This window comes from Herpailurus yagouaroundi, unplaced genomic scaffold (genome assembly GCF_014898765.1).
Source record: "Herpailurus yagouaroundi ecotype Mexico unplaced genomic scaffold, PumYag 77, whole genome shotgun sequence".
Lineage (NCBI taxonomy): Eukaryota > Metazoa > Chordata > Mammalia > Carnivora > Felidae > Herpailurus > Herpailurus yagouaroundi.
Window position 1 is genome coordinate 94,029,526 of NW_024412388.1, and position 22,804 is coordinate 94,052,329.

A 22,804-nucleotide genomic window follows, 5' to 3' on the forward strand; every position below is an offset into this window, starting at 1 on the left:
GTGAGGCTCCCGTCTCAGCACATGGCACTCTCCTTTCTCTTTCTTCTTCTTGCTCATCTTGATGCCAAGCAGCCACCAGAGACTAAAATGGTGTCTATCTTCCTATTATGGAAGAAGGCGGTCACACGATGCTTCCAGTTCTAAAGCAAAACCAAACCAATCATTGTCCTGAAAGTCGGTACTGCAAACATGCATTTTCTGCAACTGAAGTTGGAGACTATTTCAGGAAGTAACAACATTCATTGCTTAAACTCCTAAAATCAACATCTTCTTGCTACGCTGAATTAACAGACTCAAAATACTACTTACCCCAGTGCCATCTCCAACCCAGGACAAGGATACTGAGACACTGAGATCATCAAACACATGCTACAAGGAAAAAGAAAATTCATTTAGAAATGACATCTGTCTTTTGATCTTTGACTTCCTTAAATAATTCAGAACACTATTACTTTCAAAGTAATTCAGTTCATAATTATAAGGGGATACAGATTCCCAGAACAAAATTTGGAAGAGACAGGACTGAACTACTTAACCCAAATTACAAACAACTTGGACATTTTAATTCTCTCTCATACAAAGTAAGCCAAGCAGATGAGTTTTCTTACTGCACCAGATGGGGAGATGGAATAATCTAATTGCTTTCTCCAACAGGACTAAATATAAAGATACAGAAAGTATTCTTAGGATGCTTTAAAACAAGAGATCACAGCCCACATTGACAGATATAATTGTAACCCAATCAGCATAATTTACATTTTTCAAGGCAGCCTTCACAGTACAGCTGAGCAGTTAATAGCTGGATTCCTTTGGCTCCTAGGTTAACTCACTGACCCAAAATGACAAGGGACAGAATCAAAGAGCCAATGCCCTACTTCACCTTTATTTAGTGATGATGATGATTATGACAGAAGAACAATCTTAACTGTCGTGGTAAGAGTGAGGAGAAAGAAAAGGGAAAGCTGGTGTGTTAATTCCAAGATATGGTAAGCATGTTGGACTATAGTTATAATCATCATCATAGATGCTTTAGGGTTTTGGTTTTCAAATACTTTCTTTATAAAATAATACATATCCGTTATAGAAAATGTAGGCAATAGTAGGGAGGTATGATAAGGAAAATATAAACCATTTGTAACCCTATCGTGCAGAGATATTCAAGGCTAACATTATTTGTATAATCTACTAGTTTCTATCATTTTTTAACTGAAAAAGAAAGAATTCCAAAAAGGCAACAATGGCACTTGGTAAAAATTTCCAACCACACACAAATATATACAGTTAATCCTTGAACAATGCGGGGGGGTGGGGGATGGTCAGGGGTGCTGACCCCCTGGTACAGTCAAAAATCTGCATATTACTTTTAACTCCCCCAAAACATAACTACTAATAGGCTACTGTTGACTGGAAGCCTCACCAATATCATAAACAGTAGATGCACACATATTTTGTATATGTATTATATGCTATATTCTTATAATAAAATAAGCTAGAGAAAATAAAACACTATAAAGGCAATCATAAGGAAGAGAAAAATACATATACAGTACTGTACTCATCAGAAAAAATCACGTGTAAGTGGACCCATGCAGTTCAAACCCATGTTGTTCACAGGGCAGATGTATAGTAAAAAGTGAAGATACTTCCTCTCCCTCTGCCACATGCCCCACCACCTCAAGCCCCACTCTCCGAGCAGTTAATTAGTCTAGTATTTAGTTCTACTAAATGGTGACAATTACGTGCTTTTCTCTTACAAAGACATATATCTTATTAAGTTTTTTCATCTTAAGCATGCCCTGCCTTTCTGAGTATGAGCAGTTCCTTAGAAGCAGAGGCGATAACTTTATACTTGTTGGTATTCCTTATGCCTACCACGATACTTTACACACTCAATAAGCATTTGTTGAAAATGATTATACGTCCTTCCCAAACCACCAACTCAGTCTCAAAATAGAACATGTCTATAAATGGTGGGAGGCCAGCCGCTTGGTCACTCAAGCCGCTACCCCAACAGAGAGGTCTGAAGAGACAGGACTCAAAACACTAACTGTTTTGCTTATCTTCTCATTTTCTTTCGTGGTTCTCCTGAAAGGGCTTCTGAATTCACCTATGCTATTTCCCCTCTGGACTATAAGTATCTTTGAAGTCAGCAGAAGCTCTTGTACAATCAGTGCCTCACAGAGGGCCTGACTAAATGCTGGTTAACTCTCACATGCTCAGGCAGAGCTTCTCACAGCCTCTGCAGAACAGAAAGGCCATTCATACATGTAAGCTGGCCAAGCATCTGAGAAAACGTAGGGCTGCTAGAGACATCTGGAACCAGAAGCTTAAAAACTGACACAGCAATGTGTCTTGTAAGATACTGCACACAGAGCAAGACAGCATGTTCTCTTGAGTGAGAATATAGTGTCTGAAATTACATCAATGAGCTCCTTGAGGAACAGGAATATCCAGAGCTACCACAGGCACCAGAAAGACGACATGGCCTCACAGTCATCTAAACATAGGCTATCTTTCCAAGGAAGGCTCTGGCCCCCACAACTGACTAGGATATACGAAAAATTCCACCACTGGAGTCCTGGCTATCTTGATCAGGCCACAGTATAGTTAGTCTTGAGCCAATCATGATCTACAACTCTCACTTTTCAGACAAAGCTCTACACACCTGACCTAGTCAATGCATTACTCACATGTTCCTGTTGCCCAGTCACAGAAGGAGGAGGATTATTAGCTATCACTAGCAACTCCCAGCTTCACCTGAACAACTCAAAGGATGGCTGACCTCATTTATCATCCAAAGAGTTCCTCTGGAAATACAGGCCAGGTTTATTAACTATAATTGTGGTCTTCTGCTACCCTTAACCTTCCCTCTCTTCCCTTCCCAATAACCAATTACATTTTACTTTTGAAAACACATACACTCATTGAAAAACACCCATCCATCCATGGCAGAAGCAACTAACTTTTTTGGGGGGAACAGGAATTATTTCTCATCCTGTATGAGGACCAGGTTCCAGTCTTTAACATTCTCATTCTAGTGAAAGTCAAAGACAAAAATGAAATCAGATCTAACAACAGATCAAACCTCAGGTGGAAAGAAAAGGTCATATGGAAAGAAGACAGATCCAGGAGCGTTGGGGGACCAAGAGCACAGATACAATCCTACTCCTGCAAACAGAGAAGAATTATGGATGGCCAGGAAAGGGTGGGCAACCTGGTCATGGTTAGGAGACAGAATTCACAAGTGTTGGCAAAAGGCCATCAGTTCATATGGTTAATCATTTATCACACTTGGTACAATGTATATGTCACCCTATGTTGCAGTGGCATCTTAAAATGTTTCAAAATATGTGTTACTTTTAATTACAGCAACAAGAACCTTGTCTGCCTCCCTCACTAGACCTGAAGCCCATGTCGTGCAGGGACAAAACCTTCATTTTAGGAACTAATATACTACATAGCATATGGATGGCACTCAAAACATCCAATTCATTTTCTTTAAGAACTATTTGTGGGGACGTCTGGGTGGCTCAGTCAGTGAAGCGTCTGACTTCAGTTCAGGTCATGATCTCACAGTTTGTGAGTTCAAGTCCCGCATCGGGCTCTGTGCTGACAGCTCAGAGCCTGGAGCCTGTCTTCAGATTCTTTGTCTCCCTCTCTCTTGGCCCCTCCCCTGCTGGCGCGCTCTCTCTCTCTCTCACAAAAATAAATAAAAAACATAAAAAAAAAAAAAAAAGAACTACTTGTAAAGCTCTGAAAAGGCAGATGATGAAGTGAAAAGGCCAGACCCACTTAATTTCTCTATGATGGGAAGGAGTACGGAATGTAAAGTTATGTTCTGAGAGGATTTCTGCCTCTGGCCAAGGTGAAGTCACAAGGTCCAGATTTGCCTTCCCACCTGAAATAACCCCCCACCCCCGCCAAAAAAAAACCCCACAGAATATGTAAAACAATAGTTTTCAAGACACTGGATCTCAAGGCAATGATCCCAGAGAGATGGGAAACAAATAAAGGCCTCCCTGGCTTACTGCATGGAAAGAATTTCCAGACCATAGTGCAGGGGAGGGAAACTCAGGCAGAGCCCAGAGGTCTGAAGGGATGAGCTGATAGTCTGGGGAGGCCACAGAGGCTGGAGTTCAGTAGTAGAGTGCTAGAGAGGCAAGAGCTGGACAGAAAGAAAACTCTGGAGATCTACAGATGGAGGCTTCCCAACGACCCTGCCAAGCCTTCAGCTGAGTCCTCATCAGTGCATGCATGTGAGGAAGCTACCTGAGACCAGGGAAAGATCCACCTGAAAGGACTGAAGGAGACCATATGTGGCCCTCACCCAGGAGCAGAAATAATTCCTGCTCCCAACAACCAAAGGAGAAAACCTCATATTTCACAAGGAATTAGAGAGAATACTTGGAAAAACTCTACTTTACCAATGAAGAAAAATTAACCCTTGTCTAAATGCTGTTCTGGTCTTACCTTAAAAGCTTACCAAAACAAAACAAAAAAAAAAAAACAAGAACAAAAAAGGACCAATCCGTTTCCAAGGAACCTAACTATGTGCCAGACCAAAGTTCAAGATATTTATAGGAATATAAAAATATCTAGCACTGAAGAAAATAAAATTCACAATATCCAACATTCAATCAAAAAAACCAGGCGTGCAAAGGAGCAAGAAAACAGGACCCATGAGAAAAATCAATCAAGCTGACCCAGAAATCACACAGATAATAGAATAGACAAGGACATTAAAAGAGCTGTAATTATACTCCGCAGGTTCAAGAAGTGAGAGAGTAGATTGAGCATGCTAAATAAAGGCACAGAAGATACAAAACAGACTGAAATTGGACTTGTAGAGATGGGAACTACAGCGTCTGGGATGAAAATTACACTGGATGGCATCTCGAGGAGAGGAGGCGCTGCAGAAGAGGACACGAACAGACTCGAAGCCCTACCCATGGAAACCATCCAAGTGAGACACAGCCAAAATGACCGGAAAAATGAACAGAGCACCACTGAGCTATAGAACTTCAAGTAACCTAATATATATGTAATAGGAGTGTCTGGAAGATGTGGGGGGTGGGAATAGAAAAAAACCCTGAAGAAATAAAGAGCCCCGAGTTTCCCAGATTTAATGAAAAGTATCAACCCAGAGAGCTAAGAAGCTCACAAATCCCAAGCTGAAGGAGCACAATGAAAACTACACCAAAGCACATCCTATTCAGAATGTTTAAAACCAGTGATAAGAATTTTAAAAGCACTCAGAAGAAGAAATGACATTACATACAGAAGAACAAAGAATCAGTAGACTTCCCCTTAGACACAATGCAAGCCAGTGGATCAGCATCTTTAAAGAACTAGGGGAAAACTGTAAAGATGGAATTCTATACCCACTGAAAATATTTTTTAAATGCAGGTTTTAGAAAAGGAAGGTTCTTCTCTTCTGAAATTGTTCACTGCCCCTCAGTACTGTATGGTGGGTGTTCCTTCTTGACAGCCACAAGAGAAGGACTACGCCAGTGCAAAATCCCACCTTTCCATGTAAAACCAACCATTCTGGTTCCTAATTATCGCAGTTTACATGATCTCTTCCTAGATATTATTCTCACAGCACTTCTAGATGTTGCTGGTACTATAACTATTTACATATCTGGTTGCCTCTCAAATTACGCTAGGAATTCTTAGATGGCAGGCACTGTGATCTGGTATTACCCATCAGGTATATCACAAGGTCTTATATGTATTAAGTGGTCCACAAATATCTCATAAAAGTCTATTCACAAACTCTTGCTACCAACATTATTGACCTGTGCGTAATCTTCCTTCTACCATGATTACCAACATTTCAGTAAATAATGGCTAAACAGGGTTTCTCCCTACACCTCTGCCAGCCAGAGCACTGTGGCCACTAGCATATGTTCCTGGGTGCTCACACCTACAATAGGGACCTCACTCCTCTTTCCCTTTATAGTTACCATCAACTCCATATGGCCCAAACTGGTAAAGATGCCCTGAACACATCAAAGTGTTTGGAGACACTGGCCAGGGGTAGACTACACAGAAGAGAAATCCAAACATTTGAGTACAAAGAAACAATGGTCTGCATACTGAGATTTAAGCAGGGCTTACAGAGGTGGGAGCAGATACAAGCAATAGCAAGACGGCGCGGGAATGTTGTTGTGCGGTAGAACACACACAAAGATACGTGTAAGCATTCTGAAAAATTTCAAAGGATAACACAAATACCATATTAATACCATCTATAGTAAAGTACTGAGTGTGCAGTAGATGCTGTAAGTGCTTGTTAAAATAAATAAAAATTTTAAGATCAGGATAGACAAGTTATGGTAAGAATAGAAGTAATAAAAATACAGAAAAGGAAATGTGAGAAGAAAAGTACTTCTGCTTGAAATACCCAAAGAAAACAGAGACGAGGCCACAAGATTACGTGCTCAAATAGGCAAGGTTTCCAATGGTATATACAGCTGAGCTTAATCAACCCATAAGTTATGGCTCAATTGTTCAAATCAAAGCAAAGTTAAGATGAATAAAAGAAATATGAGCCGAGGACAAAGCTTTGTAGCTACAAAGAAGTGAAAGGCAGAATAATCCCTTTAAGAGCAGAAAACCCCAAACCTTCAGAACAGTATTACCAATGAATAGCCCACAATATTAAAATACTGAACATATGAAAACATGTAGGAGTCAAGAAGTCCAGCCAACAGAAGGTAGAGGGAATGTCTACATCAAGCACTGTTGCAAAAACGATGTTACGTGTTAGCTGTATGCCTGACAATTGAAACGGAGAAGGTGGGGAGAATTGAAGCATGTTTTATTTCTGGAAAACAATAGCTGTGTTGCTCCAAAGTAGTATGCCTAAGAGGTAGATTATTTAGCACAAAGAGAACATGATCTGGCCACTTCATATTGCTAAGCACTCAGCCAAGTGTACAATCTAGAAGCAGGTCAAAATTAAGGGAAACCATGTAAAAATGCTATCTATGTGATGAGCAATCCAAAAACCAGTATCCAGTGGGACCACAGAGTAAATACAGTAATTCAGATTACTTAATCATACCCTACAGAAGGAAGCTCAGAAACGAAGCAATTTAAGACTGGCTATGTAAAATGTCAGTCTGATTCTATCAGGAGCAGGTAAGCATGAAATTTGCTACTTCTGGAGACAGACTTATTAATCTCCTAACACAGTTACTGGCACAGGAACAAGACAGATCAATGGAACAAAACAAAGTCCAAGACTGGACAAGGTTTCTTTTAGTGTATGATGAAGCTAGCATTTCAAGTTAGTGGTGCAAGTGCTGGAAAAACTAGCTATTTGGAAAAAAATAAGCTGGATCCCCAAAACCCTTCTTAACCCCACTCCCAAATAAATTCCACATACAGCCAAGATTTAAATACAAAAAGTCAAATAATCAAACTCCTAGAAAGATGAGTGACTATTTTTAATCTCAGAACGAGAAGACCATTACAAAAAATGATGCAAAAAACGGAACCCGTAACATAATATAGGGATTACTTTGACTTTATATAAAAATTTTAATGGCAAAAATACCACATAGCAAGTTTGAAACATGTCAAAATTATTTGCAACATGACAAAGGGTTACTATAGAAAAGAGCTGTCAAGTCAATAAGAAAAAGACAAAGGCCTCAAAAGAAAATAGGGAAAAGACACAAACAAGCAATTCACAAAGGACAAGGAAACAGCTCATAACATATGAAAAGCTATTCAATTTCACGAGTAATCCAAAGGAAATCAAAGAAGAATAATGTGATGGCGTTTCCACCTTCCAGAAAAGCTCAACAGAACTTATCCAGTGAGGGCACGGAGACCAGGCACCTGTGTACACTGTCCATGGGAGCATATCAACTGCTACCACTTTTCTGAAGTGATGCTTGATGATGTGAATCAGAGCTCATGCCCATACCCTGTGACCCAACAAACCCAATCTTAGGAATTTATCATAGGGGGTAATTACACATCTTAACAAAAGATGTGTTTGTACCTGGGTGTTTACCACAGCTAACAACTACTGAGCACTTCCTACAGGCCATCTCCATTGCAAAGCATCTTCACACATTATCATTTAATCCATATAACAATCCCATAAACTATCACTGTATCTGTATATTCTAGGTGAGGGATTAAAGCTTTGTTAAATAAGCTATGGTGTGCAATAAAACAACATACCAGGTGCTGCTGAAAATGTTTCAGGTAGTCACTGACATTGCAAGGTACAATATTCCTAATGTGTTGAGTACAAAGCAAGTTATGGAATAGTGTATAAAATCCTGTATGTGTATTAATGGATAACAGACATCTGAAAGGAGGTCCTTCAAAATTTAACAGCAACTGTCTCTAAGTGGTAGAATTTATGGTGATACTTCTTTATAGTTTTTCTGGATTGACTGAATTACTCCCCACCCCACCTCCAACTATCAGGAATCACTTTTAAACATAAAACTATAGAAGTTATTTTTATTTTGAAGAAAGAACATATAAAAGGGTGGTATAAAAAGTACACATAGAACATATCAGTTTATTCTTCTATTAATACTGGCTAATGGGGTGTAACAGAAGGTTACAGGACAGGTCAGAGAACCCCGGACCCCCTGTCACACTAACATGGGTGGTCTTGATTTGAGGTAGATTTCCTAATACCACATCTTAACATCATTATTCACCGATATACTCACAGTCTTCTGTTCATCACCTGTTGAACAGTGATTTCTAGTGTCCCAGATGGTACTGACAGCCGTTTACTGCCCCCAGTAGGGAAGCTCTGGGCAGCAGGGAATTGCTGGCTGGCATTTATAACCAAATTGGTTTTCAGGGATTCATTATGTTAAGAGAGTAAGGGTCAACTCTTAACACCTTCTCTGAAATACATCCACCTTGACAGCTGGTGGTAAGATTTATCCATGCATTTATTGCCTACCATTTTAAAGCCTGAGGTCCACACATTTCAGAGACCATGAATTACCACAAATGTCCATTTCTCTGGTCCTGTGGCCAACAGCTAGTTCCACCTGGAAAAAGAGAAAGGCCACAAACCACAACATTCTTCAGGGGGAGAACTTTGTCTTCACATCTAATTAAACCAGAAGCCTAATTACTGTTGCTATAGCTTGGAGAACTTAAAGTTAGTCCTGACAGTCACTGTAGCTTGGAAAAAAAACAAAAACAAAAAAACAACCACTTGGTAACGAGAAACTTCTGCCCATCTTTAGTTACACACCTGATCAAAAGTAAAATACTGGAAGAACCAACACTGGACAACCAAGTGTGGGTCAGGTTCACAGGGCCAGACCCAGATGAAAAGGCACTTGCAGATGACCCAACTGTCCTGCCATCAGGAACCATCTCTCTGGCTAGTAAATGAGGGAATGAATCCCATGATGGCATCGTTCACACAGATTCCTTCTTGTGACAAGTACATCTGTGTGTCTACCATGGGCCATGCCCTATTTGGAGCACTGGGGAAACAGAAGTAATAATACACATTCTGTGCTTGTGGAGCATTTATACCCCAAAACACACCTCCTACAGAAGTCTAAAAATGAAGGCAAAACATGCTAGACCTTTAATCTATAGACGGCAGCCTGTAATAGTGAAAATAAAACCACAAAAGTGGGTGCAAAAACCCAGTACAGTTATTAGCTGGTTGGAAAAACAGGCACAAATTATTTTCTCTCTTGGGCATCCATTTCCTCCAGAGTAAAACTGAATTATGCGCCTTCACTCACTGGAATAATAAGAATCAAATGAAATAACATAAAAAGGCAAGGCCCTAGTGATTCCATAAAAGCTAGGAATTTAAGATTCAGGCTTCCAAACCCCAACTAGGGAACACAGGGACAGAAAGGACACAGTGATGTCCAAAAGAGGTCTGGAACACAACTTAGGTGATGCTCTCGCAGGCAGGGAGAAAATCTTAACAGAATTCAGTTCTGTTAAATAAGGCGCTGCAAGGATCATAAAACATGAGCTAAAAATAAGATCACAAATGTTCCAGTTCTCATGGAGACTATTCTTAGAAATGAAACAGCTAAACACCAAATATTACACAAGTTTTCATACCTACTCAATTATTCAGAGTCTTCTGCAAGGCAGGATGATACACAGGAGAGCAATGGGATAATATTCAACCTGAATTTTATTTCCAGCTCTGCTGAAAGCTGTGTGGAGCGTGAGCGACACAACCTAACTTCACCACCAAGGCAAGGGGGCTGGAGTGACATTTCTAGATCTTTAAGATTCTATGACTCATCAATAATTTAACCGCTCAGTTTGCTTTTCCACTGCTCTTTGTTTAAACAAAAAAACAAACAAACAAACAAATTCAGCTCCTGCTCCATAACACTCTAGTGTTGCAAAGGGGGGGTGGGGGTGGGCAATAGCAACCTGCGTTAGACAGAAGCCCCAAAGAGCCGAATGCTCACTGGAAGGAAGCAAGGGAGACTTCTGGTGCCAGGGTCTGTACAGTAGAAATCTATGCATTTGACCTCTAAGATAAACCTGCAGACCATCACTCTAAGTCAATTTGCTAAACTTGCTAGAATGGTCTAACGTTAGGAATCCATTTTCTTAGTTTACAAAAGAAGCAAATAAAATTTGGTGGATAGTGTATCTCAAGACAGGATCAGCAGCAAAGAGGACCAGGATATTGCAAGGGGTCTATCACTTCTGTAGGAAAAAAAGTAAACTTCAACGAACAGACAACGGGCCGTTCAAAAGGGGAGAAAACAGCTCCACATTCTCAACAGCTCTTGAGGGCATGAATGCCACACCATATTAAAATAATGTGAGGGGTGCCTGGGTGGCTCAGTTGGTTAAGCGATCAACTTCAGCTCAGGTCATGATCTCGCCGACCGTGAGTTGGAGCCCTGCATCGGGGTCTGTGCTGACATCTCAGAGCCTGGAGCCTGCTTTCGTTTCTGTGTCTCCCTCTCTCTGCCCCTCCCCTGCTTGCACTCTGTCTCTCTCTCTCTCTCTCTCAAAAATAAATAAACATTAAAAAAAATTTTTAATAAAATAATGTGAGTGGTGGGGCACCTGGGCGGCTCAATTAGGCGTCCGACTTGATTTCGGCTCAGGTCATGATTTCCGGGTTCGTGGGTTCAAGCCCTGCATCGGCTCTGTGCTGATGGTGTGGAGCTTGTTTGAGATTCTCTGTCTCTGCCCCTCCCCTGTTCGTGCACTCTCTCTCAAAATAAATAAATAAACATTTTAAAAAAATAACAAAATATGGGAATGCAAGCTGGCGCAGCCACTCTGGGAAACAGTATGGAGGTTCCTCAAAAAACTAAAAACAGGGGCACTTGGGTGGCTCAGTTGGTTGAGCATCTGACTTCAGCTCAGGTCATGATCTCCCAGTCCGTAGGTTTGAGCCCCGCATCGGGCTCTGTGCTGACAGCTCGGATCCTGGAGCCTGCTTCGAATTCTGTGTCTCCCTTTCTCTCTGCCCTCTCCAGGTCGTGCTCTGTCTCTGTCTCTGTCTCTCTCTCAAAAATAAATAAACATTTTTTAAAAATTAAAAAAAAAAGCAACTAAAAACAGAACTACCCTACGACCCAGCAATTACACTACTAGGCATTTATCTAAGGGATACAGGTGTGCTGTTTCGAAGGGACACATGCACCTCCATGTTTATAGCAGCAACAATAGCCAAAGTATGGAAAGAGCCCAAATGTCCATCGATGGATGAATGGATAAAGAAGATGTGGTATATATATAATGGAATATTACTCAGCAATCAAAAAGAATGAAATCTTGCCATTTGCAACTACGTGGATGGAACTGGAGGGTATTATGCTACGTGAAATTAGTCAGAGAAAGACAAATATCATGATTTCACTCATGTGAGGAGTTTAAGAGACAAAACAGGTGAACATAAGGGAAGGAAAGCAAAAATAATATAAAAACAGGGAGGGGGACAAAACATAAGAGACTCTTAGATATGGAGAACAAACAGAGGGTTACTGGAGGGGTTTTGGAAGGGGGGGATGGGCTAAATGGGTAAGGGTGTTAAGGAATCTACTCCTGAAATCATTGTTGCACTATATGCTAATTTGGATGTAAATTTAAAAAAATAAAATTAAAAAAAAAAGCAAATAGACTAGAGAACCAAGAATGAAAAAGAGGATACAAATGAGGAGACAATTGCATGAATCTGGGTGAAAGATTACAGTGGCTTGAAATGGAGTGCTAGCCAATGGAAATGGAGAGAAGTAGATGGATTTAAAGTGTGTCTGGAACCAGAAAATACAGTATTTGCTGATAGATTCTACACTAAATGTGAGAGAGAGAATCAAAAATGACTTGTACTATATTATGAAGAACTTCAGCCTTTTGTGGTCAACCACTGAAGGGACATTTACTGATAATCCTTAGTACCTGGAGAACTTGTATTGTGGGGGTACAAATAAAAGTAACTCTAATGCTTTAACAAAATAAATAAATAAAATAACAAAATAAAATAATGTGAGTGGTGGGATAGCATAATTTAATCTCTTCCTAAATGATCCAGGGTCATACTGTTGACTAAGAAGGCAGAGAAATATTTTATAAGAGTTTCCATTAAACAAAAACAAAAAATCTCTAGCATTTAAAAGGACAGGCTTAGTTTTTGAAAAATTCACTTTCATGAGATAATTCAATTCTGATTATGCCCAATAAATGAGCTAAGTTTCAAAACAGTTAGCATTTACTTTTTACATCCTAGTCCCACTTCGAAGACAAGACAGTGATAAGGGATGGGTCCCAGCTGCCAGCCACTCCCCAATACAGGTGGGGGCTAAACCCTCACAGCCTCTGCTACAACCACATGGGCCTTCTTCCAGATCCTAGGGCATACCAAGCTCTTTCCAGCCTGAAGCCTTTGAACATATAGTTCTCTCCGCCTGGGATACTCCTCCTGATAAAATTCTATTCATTTTCAAGTATCAATTTAAATAATTTCTCAGTAAGTCCTTCCTAATGCCCCCAGAGTAAAAGGCCCTCTGTCAGTTATTCTCCTGTAGTTACTTTTGTTCTTGTGGGTAGTTACTGTACTTATAATTATGTATTTGTTTAATTTTCATTTTTGTCCTGCTGGTTCATAAAAGGAGGGATCTTGTCTGCTGTGTTTCACCATCACTTCCCAGGACCAATGCCTAAGTTTTGGAAGGCGGGCAATTAGCGACTGTTAAGTACAGAAAACCAGTAATGGCACTGAAGTTTAACTGAGCGCTTATGATATATAACGCACTACTACTTTATAAATGAAGCAGTGGGTTCAAAGAGGTTAAGTCATTTGTCCAGAGTCACAGAGTTTGTAAGCCGCAGAGCAAAGATTCAAACTCCTGACTCCAGACCACACACTGCAGTCTCCCCCAGCACTGTATGAGGCAAACGTGGTGAAAGAATCGTGCAAGTATCGCTCCTACCTTTAAGAAGTTTATAATGTGGGGAATAAGAAATTTAATAAATGAGAGTGAATACAAGACAGAATACTACAGTTAAGTGCTAGATCACACGGCATAGTTAAATGTGGTAGGAAAGAACAGAAGAAAGCACCTAGAGCTAGAAGGGCATTCAGATGGGAAGAAAAGCCATGTGCACAAAGATGGAGAAGCAGCCTAGCCCATGATGAGCTCAAGGGACTGGTGAAAAGGTCGCACTAACTGGAACAGAGGGTTAACAGAGGCCAGGAAGTGGTGAAATGTTAGCCTAAAGAGATATGCACATAATAAAAAATAATTCCATTGACATTCTGGTCTGCTCTGCTTCCCAGCAAAGTTCCTGAGAAGTACTGATCACATCTCGTTAATATTTCTTAAAAGTCCACAGAAGATGGCACAGTGCAAAGCTAACAGTGGCTGCTCAGTTACCAAATGAGGGTGAAACAGGCAAGGTGCCATTTCAGGGCTGTCAACTTGAAACCACGGACGCTAACTCTAATAAACTAAAGCTTAATGAAAGAGAAGTAGCTATGAAATGATAAGTAGTCTTATTTGTTCTAATTGTGAATTCCTTAAAACTATAAGTAAATAGCTATATATACTTGAAATTAATAGAACCCAATGAGCCAGTAGCTGATGATGGTGGGATTATGATTTCCCCCCTTTCATCTTCCATAGCTTCAGGAACGACACTTTGGTCAAATAATCTCTCTCTCACCTTATACCCTTTTTCTTAAAATCCCAAGTCCAAGGACATAGGTGGTACATATTTCTTAATCCAGATTTGGTTCCTGTGAGTAGCCATAATAACTCTCTTAGGAATATTACAGCTATGAAAAAAAAAAAAAAGTGCATACCCAAATATTTGAGCATCTAACTGGAATGCATCAGAAGCTGTGTGGAAATAATCATTATAAGATATGATAAAGGATGAATACACACTATATCCCATGTCTCATTTTCTCTTCACAATGACCCTAAGACACAGAGAGTAGTCTACCCATTTTATAGACGAAAAGACTAAGGTTCACTGAGATTAATCTGCCCATGATCACCACTGATGTTTGAATCCAGCCAGGTCTGACCTGAGATCATGTTCCCTCCTAACCACTGCCTCAAAAAACTGTCGATCATATTAACAAGTTAAAATTTTGATGTAATCATGAAGGTTATAAAAAGAACACATACGCTTCTCATATTTCTGCCAATCTTGACTCACTTTCCTTCTTGCCACCCCCGCCCAAGCCTGTCACCCAACCCTGCCAAGTGATAAAACCACCTCATCTCATGTATCTCCGCTTATGCACGTGTTCCCCTGGAGTTGGTATTTATCAGGATCATTTGGTTGACATTTGGGCCTGTGGCCTCAAGAACAGATCAACAGGCTTATTAAGAAATGACATAAACAACACATATATGGTACTTCAAGGTGTTCAAAACATTTTCTCTTCAAAGCCTCTGATAATGCTCCATTTTATATGATGGGAAACTGAGGTTTAAAAAGGCTGACAGGTGCCTGGGTGGCTCAGTTAGTCAAGTATCCAACTCTTGGTTTTGGCTCAGGTCATTGTCTCACAGTTTTGTGAGTTCAAGACCCATGTTGGGCTCTGTGCTGTAAGCGCGGAGCCGGCTTGGGATTCTCTCTCTGCTTCTCTCTCTGCCCCTCTCCCACTCACATTGTCTCTGTCCTCAAAAATAAATATAAAATAAAAAATAAAAAGGCTAATTGAGTTCTGCTGAGGGTACAATGACCTTAAGGAGCAGAGAAGAATTCATAACTATATGACTTACATCAGGGGTCTATAACCTTGCCTTATCCCTAAAGCAAATGCACTGATTTAAAATGTCTCTATGAAACACTTCCAAATGTAGCACCACGTTGGGACATCTGTGTTCTACTCTCAGTTCTTGGCCCACATGCAAGTAATTTAGCCTCATCAGTAAAAGAGATATGACCAGCTAATTAGCCTAACAATCTATGATTCAAACTGTTTAGCACATTATCAGCAAGAATTCACCCTTATGCTTGTTCACAAATGTTCAGAACAGAGAAATCTGTTCCTCGGCTTCGTCTTATAGCTCCTGGGTTTCTCATGCCTTGGCTCACATCCTCCTCCAATAGGGTCCAGGAGTCCAGGAGTGTTCCTTAGAACCTTCAGCACTTCAAGTATAAAAGGTGGTCTGCACTGCCCTCTATTCCATTCTCCTGTTGGGCGCATTCTTCAAGACCACAGCAACGGTCACCTTCTAAAAAGGATAACTCTTCTTGGCTCCCCATTTCCACCTCTGGTTTCTCCACCTCTAGCCCCCTCTCTAGCACTAAAAGATGTAAGTCCCAACACAAAATTCCCTGCCCAGACATCCCCTCTCTTTCCTCTTCTCATCCCTGCCCAAGAGCTACCTTTTTTGACTTTTCTATATGTTCTTCTGGAAAGCTTAGACATACTCCTCATCTCTCCATTGACCATTCCCTGAGCATATGTTGGATTTCCCTCCATCATGCCTTTACAGATCTCCTTAATAATCACCTCCATACCTTGATTCTCTCTTCATCTAGGAGGCCTTCCCAGACCACCGCACTGTAGTGGTCAAGCCTTCTTCAAAAATTCTTCCAAACTCTCATCAAGCCATCTCTGAACACCTAAACCCTTAAAGTAGCACCAATGAGGATATCTTTAATGTTTACCTGTGATGATGCACAGGCCTGAACTCCACTATACAGTTTAGTAAGTGCTTAAATGAATGACATCCACATAATACGTTTAACAAAACATTTTGATAGAACTTCATATTTGACCCTCCAAATAATCCTAAAGCTGCTTATCTAGTTTATAAACTTATAAAGGTCATAGAAGTTAAGCGACTGTCCATGAATCACATAGCTATAAAGCAGCAGAACAAGGTCTCAAATCTGGGTATTGAGATCTCTCTTTTGAATTTTGTATACAACATATCTGTAATTTAAATCCCTTTGACAAATAGTATGTACCAGATAGACATTTGATTGAGTCATCTTGTCTGGGAAGTATGAGGTTCATCAAAATTTTTCTTCCCAGTTCAATTCTCTTGATTCTTCAGGGTGATCTTACTGTTGAACAGACTTACAAATTGGCTTAAGTACAATATTAGAGCTTAGTTTCTTAGGTAATACAGGAAGAACAAAACTCTTAACAAAAGCAAATAAGAGAGAGATAGTACTCAAGCCCTAGAAGGGAAAAAAACATACATTTCTTCTGATGAAAAAAATCAAGTCAATTAATCACACATACATTTCTAACTAGCACAGGACTGAGTATACTAATGGTAAGCTGACAATCTTTTTTATTAATTTATTTATTTTTGAAAGAGAAAGAGAGAGGGAGAGAGCAGGGGAGGGGCAGAGAGAGGGGGGACAGAGGATACGAAGTGAGCTCTGTGCTGACAGCAGACAGCCCGATATGGGGCTTGACCTCACAAACCGTGAGATCATGACCTGAGCCAAAGTAGGACACTTAACTGACTGAGCCACCCAGGCCCCCTGGCCATCTGTTTTCAAATACAAGCAGTCAGGACAAAAAAAAAAAAAAAAAAAAAAAAAAGCCCCAGTTTTGGCAAAGTACTGTAGGGAAGGAGAAAAAACAAATTTACTATTATATATTTACTGGGTTTGCTTTTGGACTATCCAAAAGCTTTGGTTAGTATTTGCTTAGTATTAGATTCTTCAGGCAACAAAGAATGATAAAGAACTACCCAAAAAATAAACAAATCAAATCAAAGGTCTTTCATAATTATATGAAAAAAAATACTCCTGCTATCTTTAACAACACTGGTATTTCAGTGAAGCAAGCTCTGGAGGTGGTAACAAATTACCCCCAGATGTGAAATCCCAGGCTATGTTCAAGTTCAACTGTGAAGCAGATCAGCCGCAATTTGCTTCTAAATTTGGAATCAAGCAATAAACATTTGTGATCACAACCTCTGGCCTCCTCCTCTTCCATATGAATCAGAATTTTTTTAGACATTTTAAATCTAATCCAAAATTTCTCATGTTGTAGATGAGGAATTGAGGGCTAGAAAGCGAAATGCAAAACAGAAAATAAATTACAGTCACAGAAAACTTTCTCAGCAAAACACCACAGGCTCTGAATGGAAGATTCTGTTTTTACTGTGGTTTCCTGAGACTAGGGTTGAGAGTAGAGTAGGGAAAATAGCCTCAATCTTTAAAAAACAAACAAACAAAAAAAAAAACAACAGAAAAAAAACCCTCCACATGTCCAGCATTCACTTAAAAACCTCTACAGATTTGACGGGTCGGTTGTGAAGATCCATTCGACCTAGCTAGCTCAAAGATATATATTACTAACCCAGCTTTGATTACAGTCACTATTAGAACAACAATACAAAACCTGTCTAAAACTGACTAAAATTGACTAGCATGTTCCTCATTGCCCATTTTACTCCTCAAACCCATTTACATAAAGATCAGTGACATGGCTACCTAGACAATGGGAAAGAACAAATTTTCACCAAACTTTAAAAAATGTTTATTTATTTTGAGAGAGAGAAAACAAGAGGGAGCAAGTGGAGGAGGGGCAGAGAGAGAGAGAGGGAGAGAGAGAATCCCAAGCAGGCTCTGCACTGCCAGCACAGAGCCCAACCTGGGGCTCAAACCCACAAACTGTGAGATCATGACCTGAGCCAAAACCAAGAGTTGGATGCCTAATTGACTGAGCCACCCAGGCACCCCAATCAATTTTCACCAAATTTTTAAAAAAGAGTAAAAGATGCAAAAGAAACACTGGTTACAAAAGGATAAGAAGGCAACTGAAAAATTTTTTGGAAATTTACAAATGCACTATCTATTTCAAAATACTTTTGGAGCTACTATCATAGCACCTTTTCCTTAAAAAGCTGTATTTTTAAATTAGATGTTAAATTTGATAGTTTTGTGTACGCTAATATTAGCTTCTAATCACCTAAAACATTTGAACGTCATTTCTTCAGTCTTAAAACATAGTTCACTTTCTGTAGAGACAGAACTTGAGGGGTCGGGGTGCACAGAAAGGGAGGGAGAGGAGCAGACATTACTCCTACCGACCACTACCACTCAGTGTTAAGCATTGCCCTGATGTGATGATCACACAAGGATAACAGGCCAAGTAGGACAAAGTTGGGGAGCACAGTCTCTGCAGTCACCCACTGAGAATCCAATGCTTGCTGGCAGGAGCCGATTAGAAATCGGCAGAGTGCAGAAGAAGCTGCTAATAGCCTCCGTGAACCTGACACGAAAGATCAGATCAAAACAGCAGGATGGAGAGCCTATTATTATTATCATTACAGAAAGAAAGTAACCATTAGAAATTGACCAGAACATGAGCCTTCTCCCAATTATTTCCACAAACAGACAAGAGACTCAGATTTCTAATTAAAAATCACTAGGCACAGAGCCAAATATTTGAGTCAGCAGAGAACTTACCTAATTGTCACGCTGCATTCCCTCTCAGCCACTTGTCCTGCCTGGGTAGCTGTCTACCCTCACCCCAGCCAACCTTCAGATGAGGACTAACTAACCTTTCCCCAGATAAATATACTTCATCGAATCTGCTGATACTTGTAACTGAAATCCCCAATGCATACGGCATGTTAACAGCCATTAGGGGTTAAAGTTCTGATTAGTATACTGCATGGGAGTAGAATCCCATGAGGATTTTGCTCATTCTGCTCAACCAGGACCAAGAAGGAAATCCTGCAGAACTCCTATTCTTTGACCCCCAAACAAATGGGTGGAACAGGACTCAAGAGAAGATTAACTCGAGGGTGTGGCTGGGAATGCCGGGGAAGGTAGTATGAAGAGAGGTTGAATGTTGGAATAAGTGAGGCACTTAGAAAGTTGCAGGGGAGCTAAAGGCACTGACCTTCAGATTTCCGGGTGTTACAAAGATCCACGACAGGCTAGAAGTGGCAGCTCCTTGAACCTCCAACAGGCACATTCAGTCCTGTCAGCCTGGACTCAGCCTTGCCAGCACCAGCAAGCACACACACACATTCTTCTCAGAGCTGACATACACACAACACAGTCTCTCCACAGGGCCTGTTTACTTAAGAAACCAGATGCTTTGATGTTGGGGTAGAAGTTGGGAAGTTATGTGTAAAGAAGTAGTTAATGACAGCAGCAGAGGGAGGACAGAGAAGGAGCAGCAGTTTTCTGGCTTTTAATCATAACTTTTGAAAGTTTTAAGGAAATTATCAAATGGTCTGAACCCAGGAATGAGAAGGAAATTATGTCAGCAACCACTGTAACTCCGGCCAAGGCATTTCATCTGTTTCTTTAAGACAGTTTTCATGCCTAACCTCAAAGGGCTACTTATAGGAGGAATGTTTTGAAGCAATCCAACTTAGCAACCAACATTAATAAAATCTATGCTTGCTCAATTTCTCTCATGTACAAAGGTTATACATGTCATGAGCATTCCAAGCACTTAAAGGAAAGAATCAGTAAAAAGGGTGGTGTGAAAACAGTTTTGGGTTAGAGGCAAAAAGGGTATTTATTGAGCCCGAGTTTCAGGTCATTAGGGCACAGGTCTCCTAAACCAGAACAGAAAAGTGCTATCATGGTTTAGAACTACCTTGCTTTTTAAGGAAGATGAAACACCAACATATTCTCATAAGCCAAACAAACCATAGGTCCAGGAGATCTGCTAAACCCTTCTGAGGCTTTTCATTGTCCAGTCTGAATTATCTTTTCCTGGTATCATTCAGCACACCTTGAACATTTTTAGGGCATTCTCATATACTGACTGTATGGATTAATGTGGTCTAACACGAACAGCACATTTTAGCAAATAAGAAGAGAACCAAGAACTTCTGATTTTCCTTGGGAAGTGAATCCTGTCATCTTATGAAAAACTACTCTAAATGGCACTTTCCCAGCTGTACAAAAGTATACAATATCCCTGATTAAAAAAAGTTGTTTTGTCCTGCTGATACTTTTATCTCACACTATTATAGTGTAAGATAAAATACTAGATAAAATACTAGATCCCCAAATACTAGATCTCTTCAGTATAGTTCAGGAAGATTTATTATGACTTCTAAAAACAGAGAAGCGAAAACCAGAACAAACCACTATGTAACAATTCCTGTTAAGGAGGTGAATCTCTGGGGCACCTGGGTGGCTCAATCGGTTAAGCCATGACTTTGGCTCAGGTCATGATCTCATGGTTCGTGAGTTCGAGCCCTGCGTAGGGCTCTGTGCAGACAGCTCAGAGCCTGGAGCCTGCTTCGGATCCTGTGTCTCCCTCTCTCTGCCCCTCCTCCACTCGTGCTGCTTCTCTCTCTCTCTCTCTCAAACAAACATTAAAATTAAAAAAAAAAAGGAGGTGGACCTCTAAGACCTGCTTTACTCAACCATGTCTAAGGTGAAGAATATTAACAACAGCTTCACTCTGGCCACATATACATGTTATAAATAGGATGGGATCGCTGAAGGAGAGATCATGGACGATGAACAAGTGCAAAAAGAGCTATTTAAAATTAGGTCACTGAAAGACTAAGAAAAAAAGCTAAAAAACAAAACAAAACACTGGAAACAGTAGCTAAATAAAATGAGAGAAACAGAGGGAAGTTTCTTTTCATATGGACCTTAAAGAACCAGATTTTAAGACCTGCTCTTGAGTAGATTTGGCCTAAGAATCCCCTGAGCCAGTTTTTTCAACCTCTAGCTTTAAAAATCAATAGTTTACAAATGACATATCAAGTCAAGCCAATCAAGGAAGGTTCTGCAGGAATAAATCCAGGAGGAGCAGCAGGTCCTAAATTAGGTAGGTCAACCAGCAAGAGAAGAATCAAATATGGAGTAAGAATGCTGTGTCCAGCTGACTCCAGGAAGGAAGTGGTCCTGTTGTAAGTTCAGCTTTGGTACTGCAAGGCCTTTCTCAACACCCCACCGTGAGATGGAAGTCTACAACATTATTTCTTCCTCCACAAACAGGAAGTCTTCCCGGTACTCACTCCACCCAATCTGCATCCCACCCGTCAGCACTAGTTTCACCACCTTTCCACAGCTCCTGCCTGGAATGCCTTACGTGGGGCTACCCGGCTACCCCTGACTGCTTGTGCCCTGACTGCAGTTGCCCTAGGGGGAGGGGGGAGTGCAGATCTGAGAATTCTGCACAGGTAACAAGTATAGTCCAGGCAGAGGGAGAATGAGAGTTCAGGGGGAGACTGAGATCTGGCTGACAGGGAACATGGCTATACATGGACAAGTGCAGTTAGCCACTCATCTCTGTCCCCCCATGCAACTCTCTTTGAAAGAGCAAGAGCTATAACAAAGAACATATTAAATTGAGAATACATTGTGCATATATGGGTAACAACAATTAAACTGTTAGTTCTAGAAAAACAAGAGGAAGATGCCCATGTTGCACTGCAGCAAGGAGCCAGGACCTTCTTAACAATGGGCTTTGTCAGGCCAGTAGCGTGCAAAGGTTGAGGGGCTTGTCCCCAGGGCCAGAAATGCTACAATTTCTAAAGTTGTTGACTAGGACCTAGCGCAAAGGAGAGTATCTGCAACGTGCGTCCTAACTCTTGGAAATCTTGCTAACAACAGGATGAAGACATCCTGGTCAGAGTCCAAAGCCAGGATAGAAGGTCAAATGTGAAAGCGTAAGAGAGATCACATATATACTGTGATCCTACTTCCAAGCTTGTTCCTTTGCCTATTAAAATACACACAGTAACCTAGGAACTGCCGTGGGATTTCTGAACACCCGCCTACCCACCCTGAAAGTACTGACCCAGCGAGGACACACCTTTGCTTCTGCGCAGCCCAACTTCTCCAAGCACTTAAGAGGTAATTATTCCTCCAGTTGCCTAGTGGGTTATAGCGCTACTGGATCCTAATTATTTACACAGAGGCAAAAACAGCGACGCACAAGAGATTTTGACAACTTAAAAAAAAAAAAAAAAAAGAATGCCGTGAAAGTCGAAGGCTGCCTCCCCTGTGACGAAACACAGCCGCGCGGGCCGCGGCGTCCCGCGGGCCGCTCCCGGGCCGGACTCCGCCCGCCGCAGTTTCGGGGCCGCGGCCAGGCGAGCGGCCCGGGTCTCCCCGGCGGAGACGCGAGGCGCGCGGACGGAGAAAGAGGGGCGGGCTGCGCGGGCGGGGCAGGCGGCCGCCGGGGGCCCGGGGGCGGCACCTCGCAGTCTGGGCGGCAACCGGGCCCGGCGCCCGCTCACCTGGTGCGTGTTGTTGGCCAGCTTGGCGACGAAGTCCCGGACCCGGCCGCAGTCCTCATCCTCGTCGAGCGCGCTGCGGCGCCAACGGCCGCCGCGGGGAACCGGGCCCCCGGGCGCGGCCCCGCGCAGCCCCC

General features: G+C 41.3%; 1 protein-coding gene across 2 annotated transcripts in view; it reads right to left on the reverse strand.

The window, feature by feature from the left end:
* Positions 1–22,804, reverse strand: part of SORT1 (sortilin 1) — a 67,707-nt gene that overhangs the window by 44,285 nt on the left and 618 nt on the right. Inside the window, exons 2-3 of one of the 2 annotated variants that reach the window (XM_040471211.1) lie at positions 22,671–22,804; positions 310–369 (exon numbers count right to left, since the gene is read on the reverse strand). The exon at positions 22,671–22,804 is cut by the window's right edge and continues 1 nt beyond it. In XM_040471211.1, coding sequence (XP_040327145.1) covers positions 310–369; positions 22,671–22,804 — 194 coding nt within the window. Of the gene's footprint in view, positions 1–309; positions 370–22,670 lie in introns of those variants that run through there. The other variant, XM_040471210.1, reaches the window with a different exon arrangement.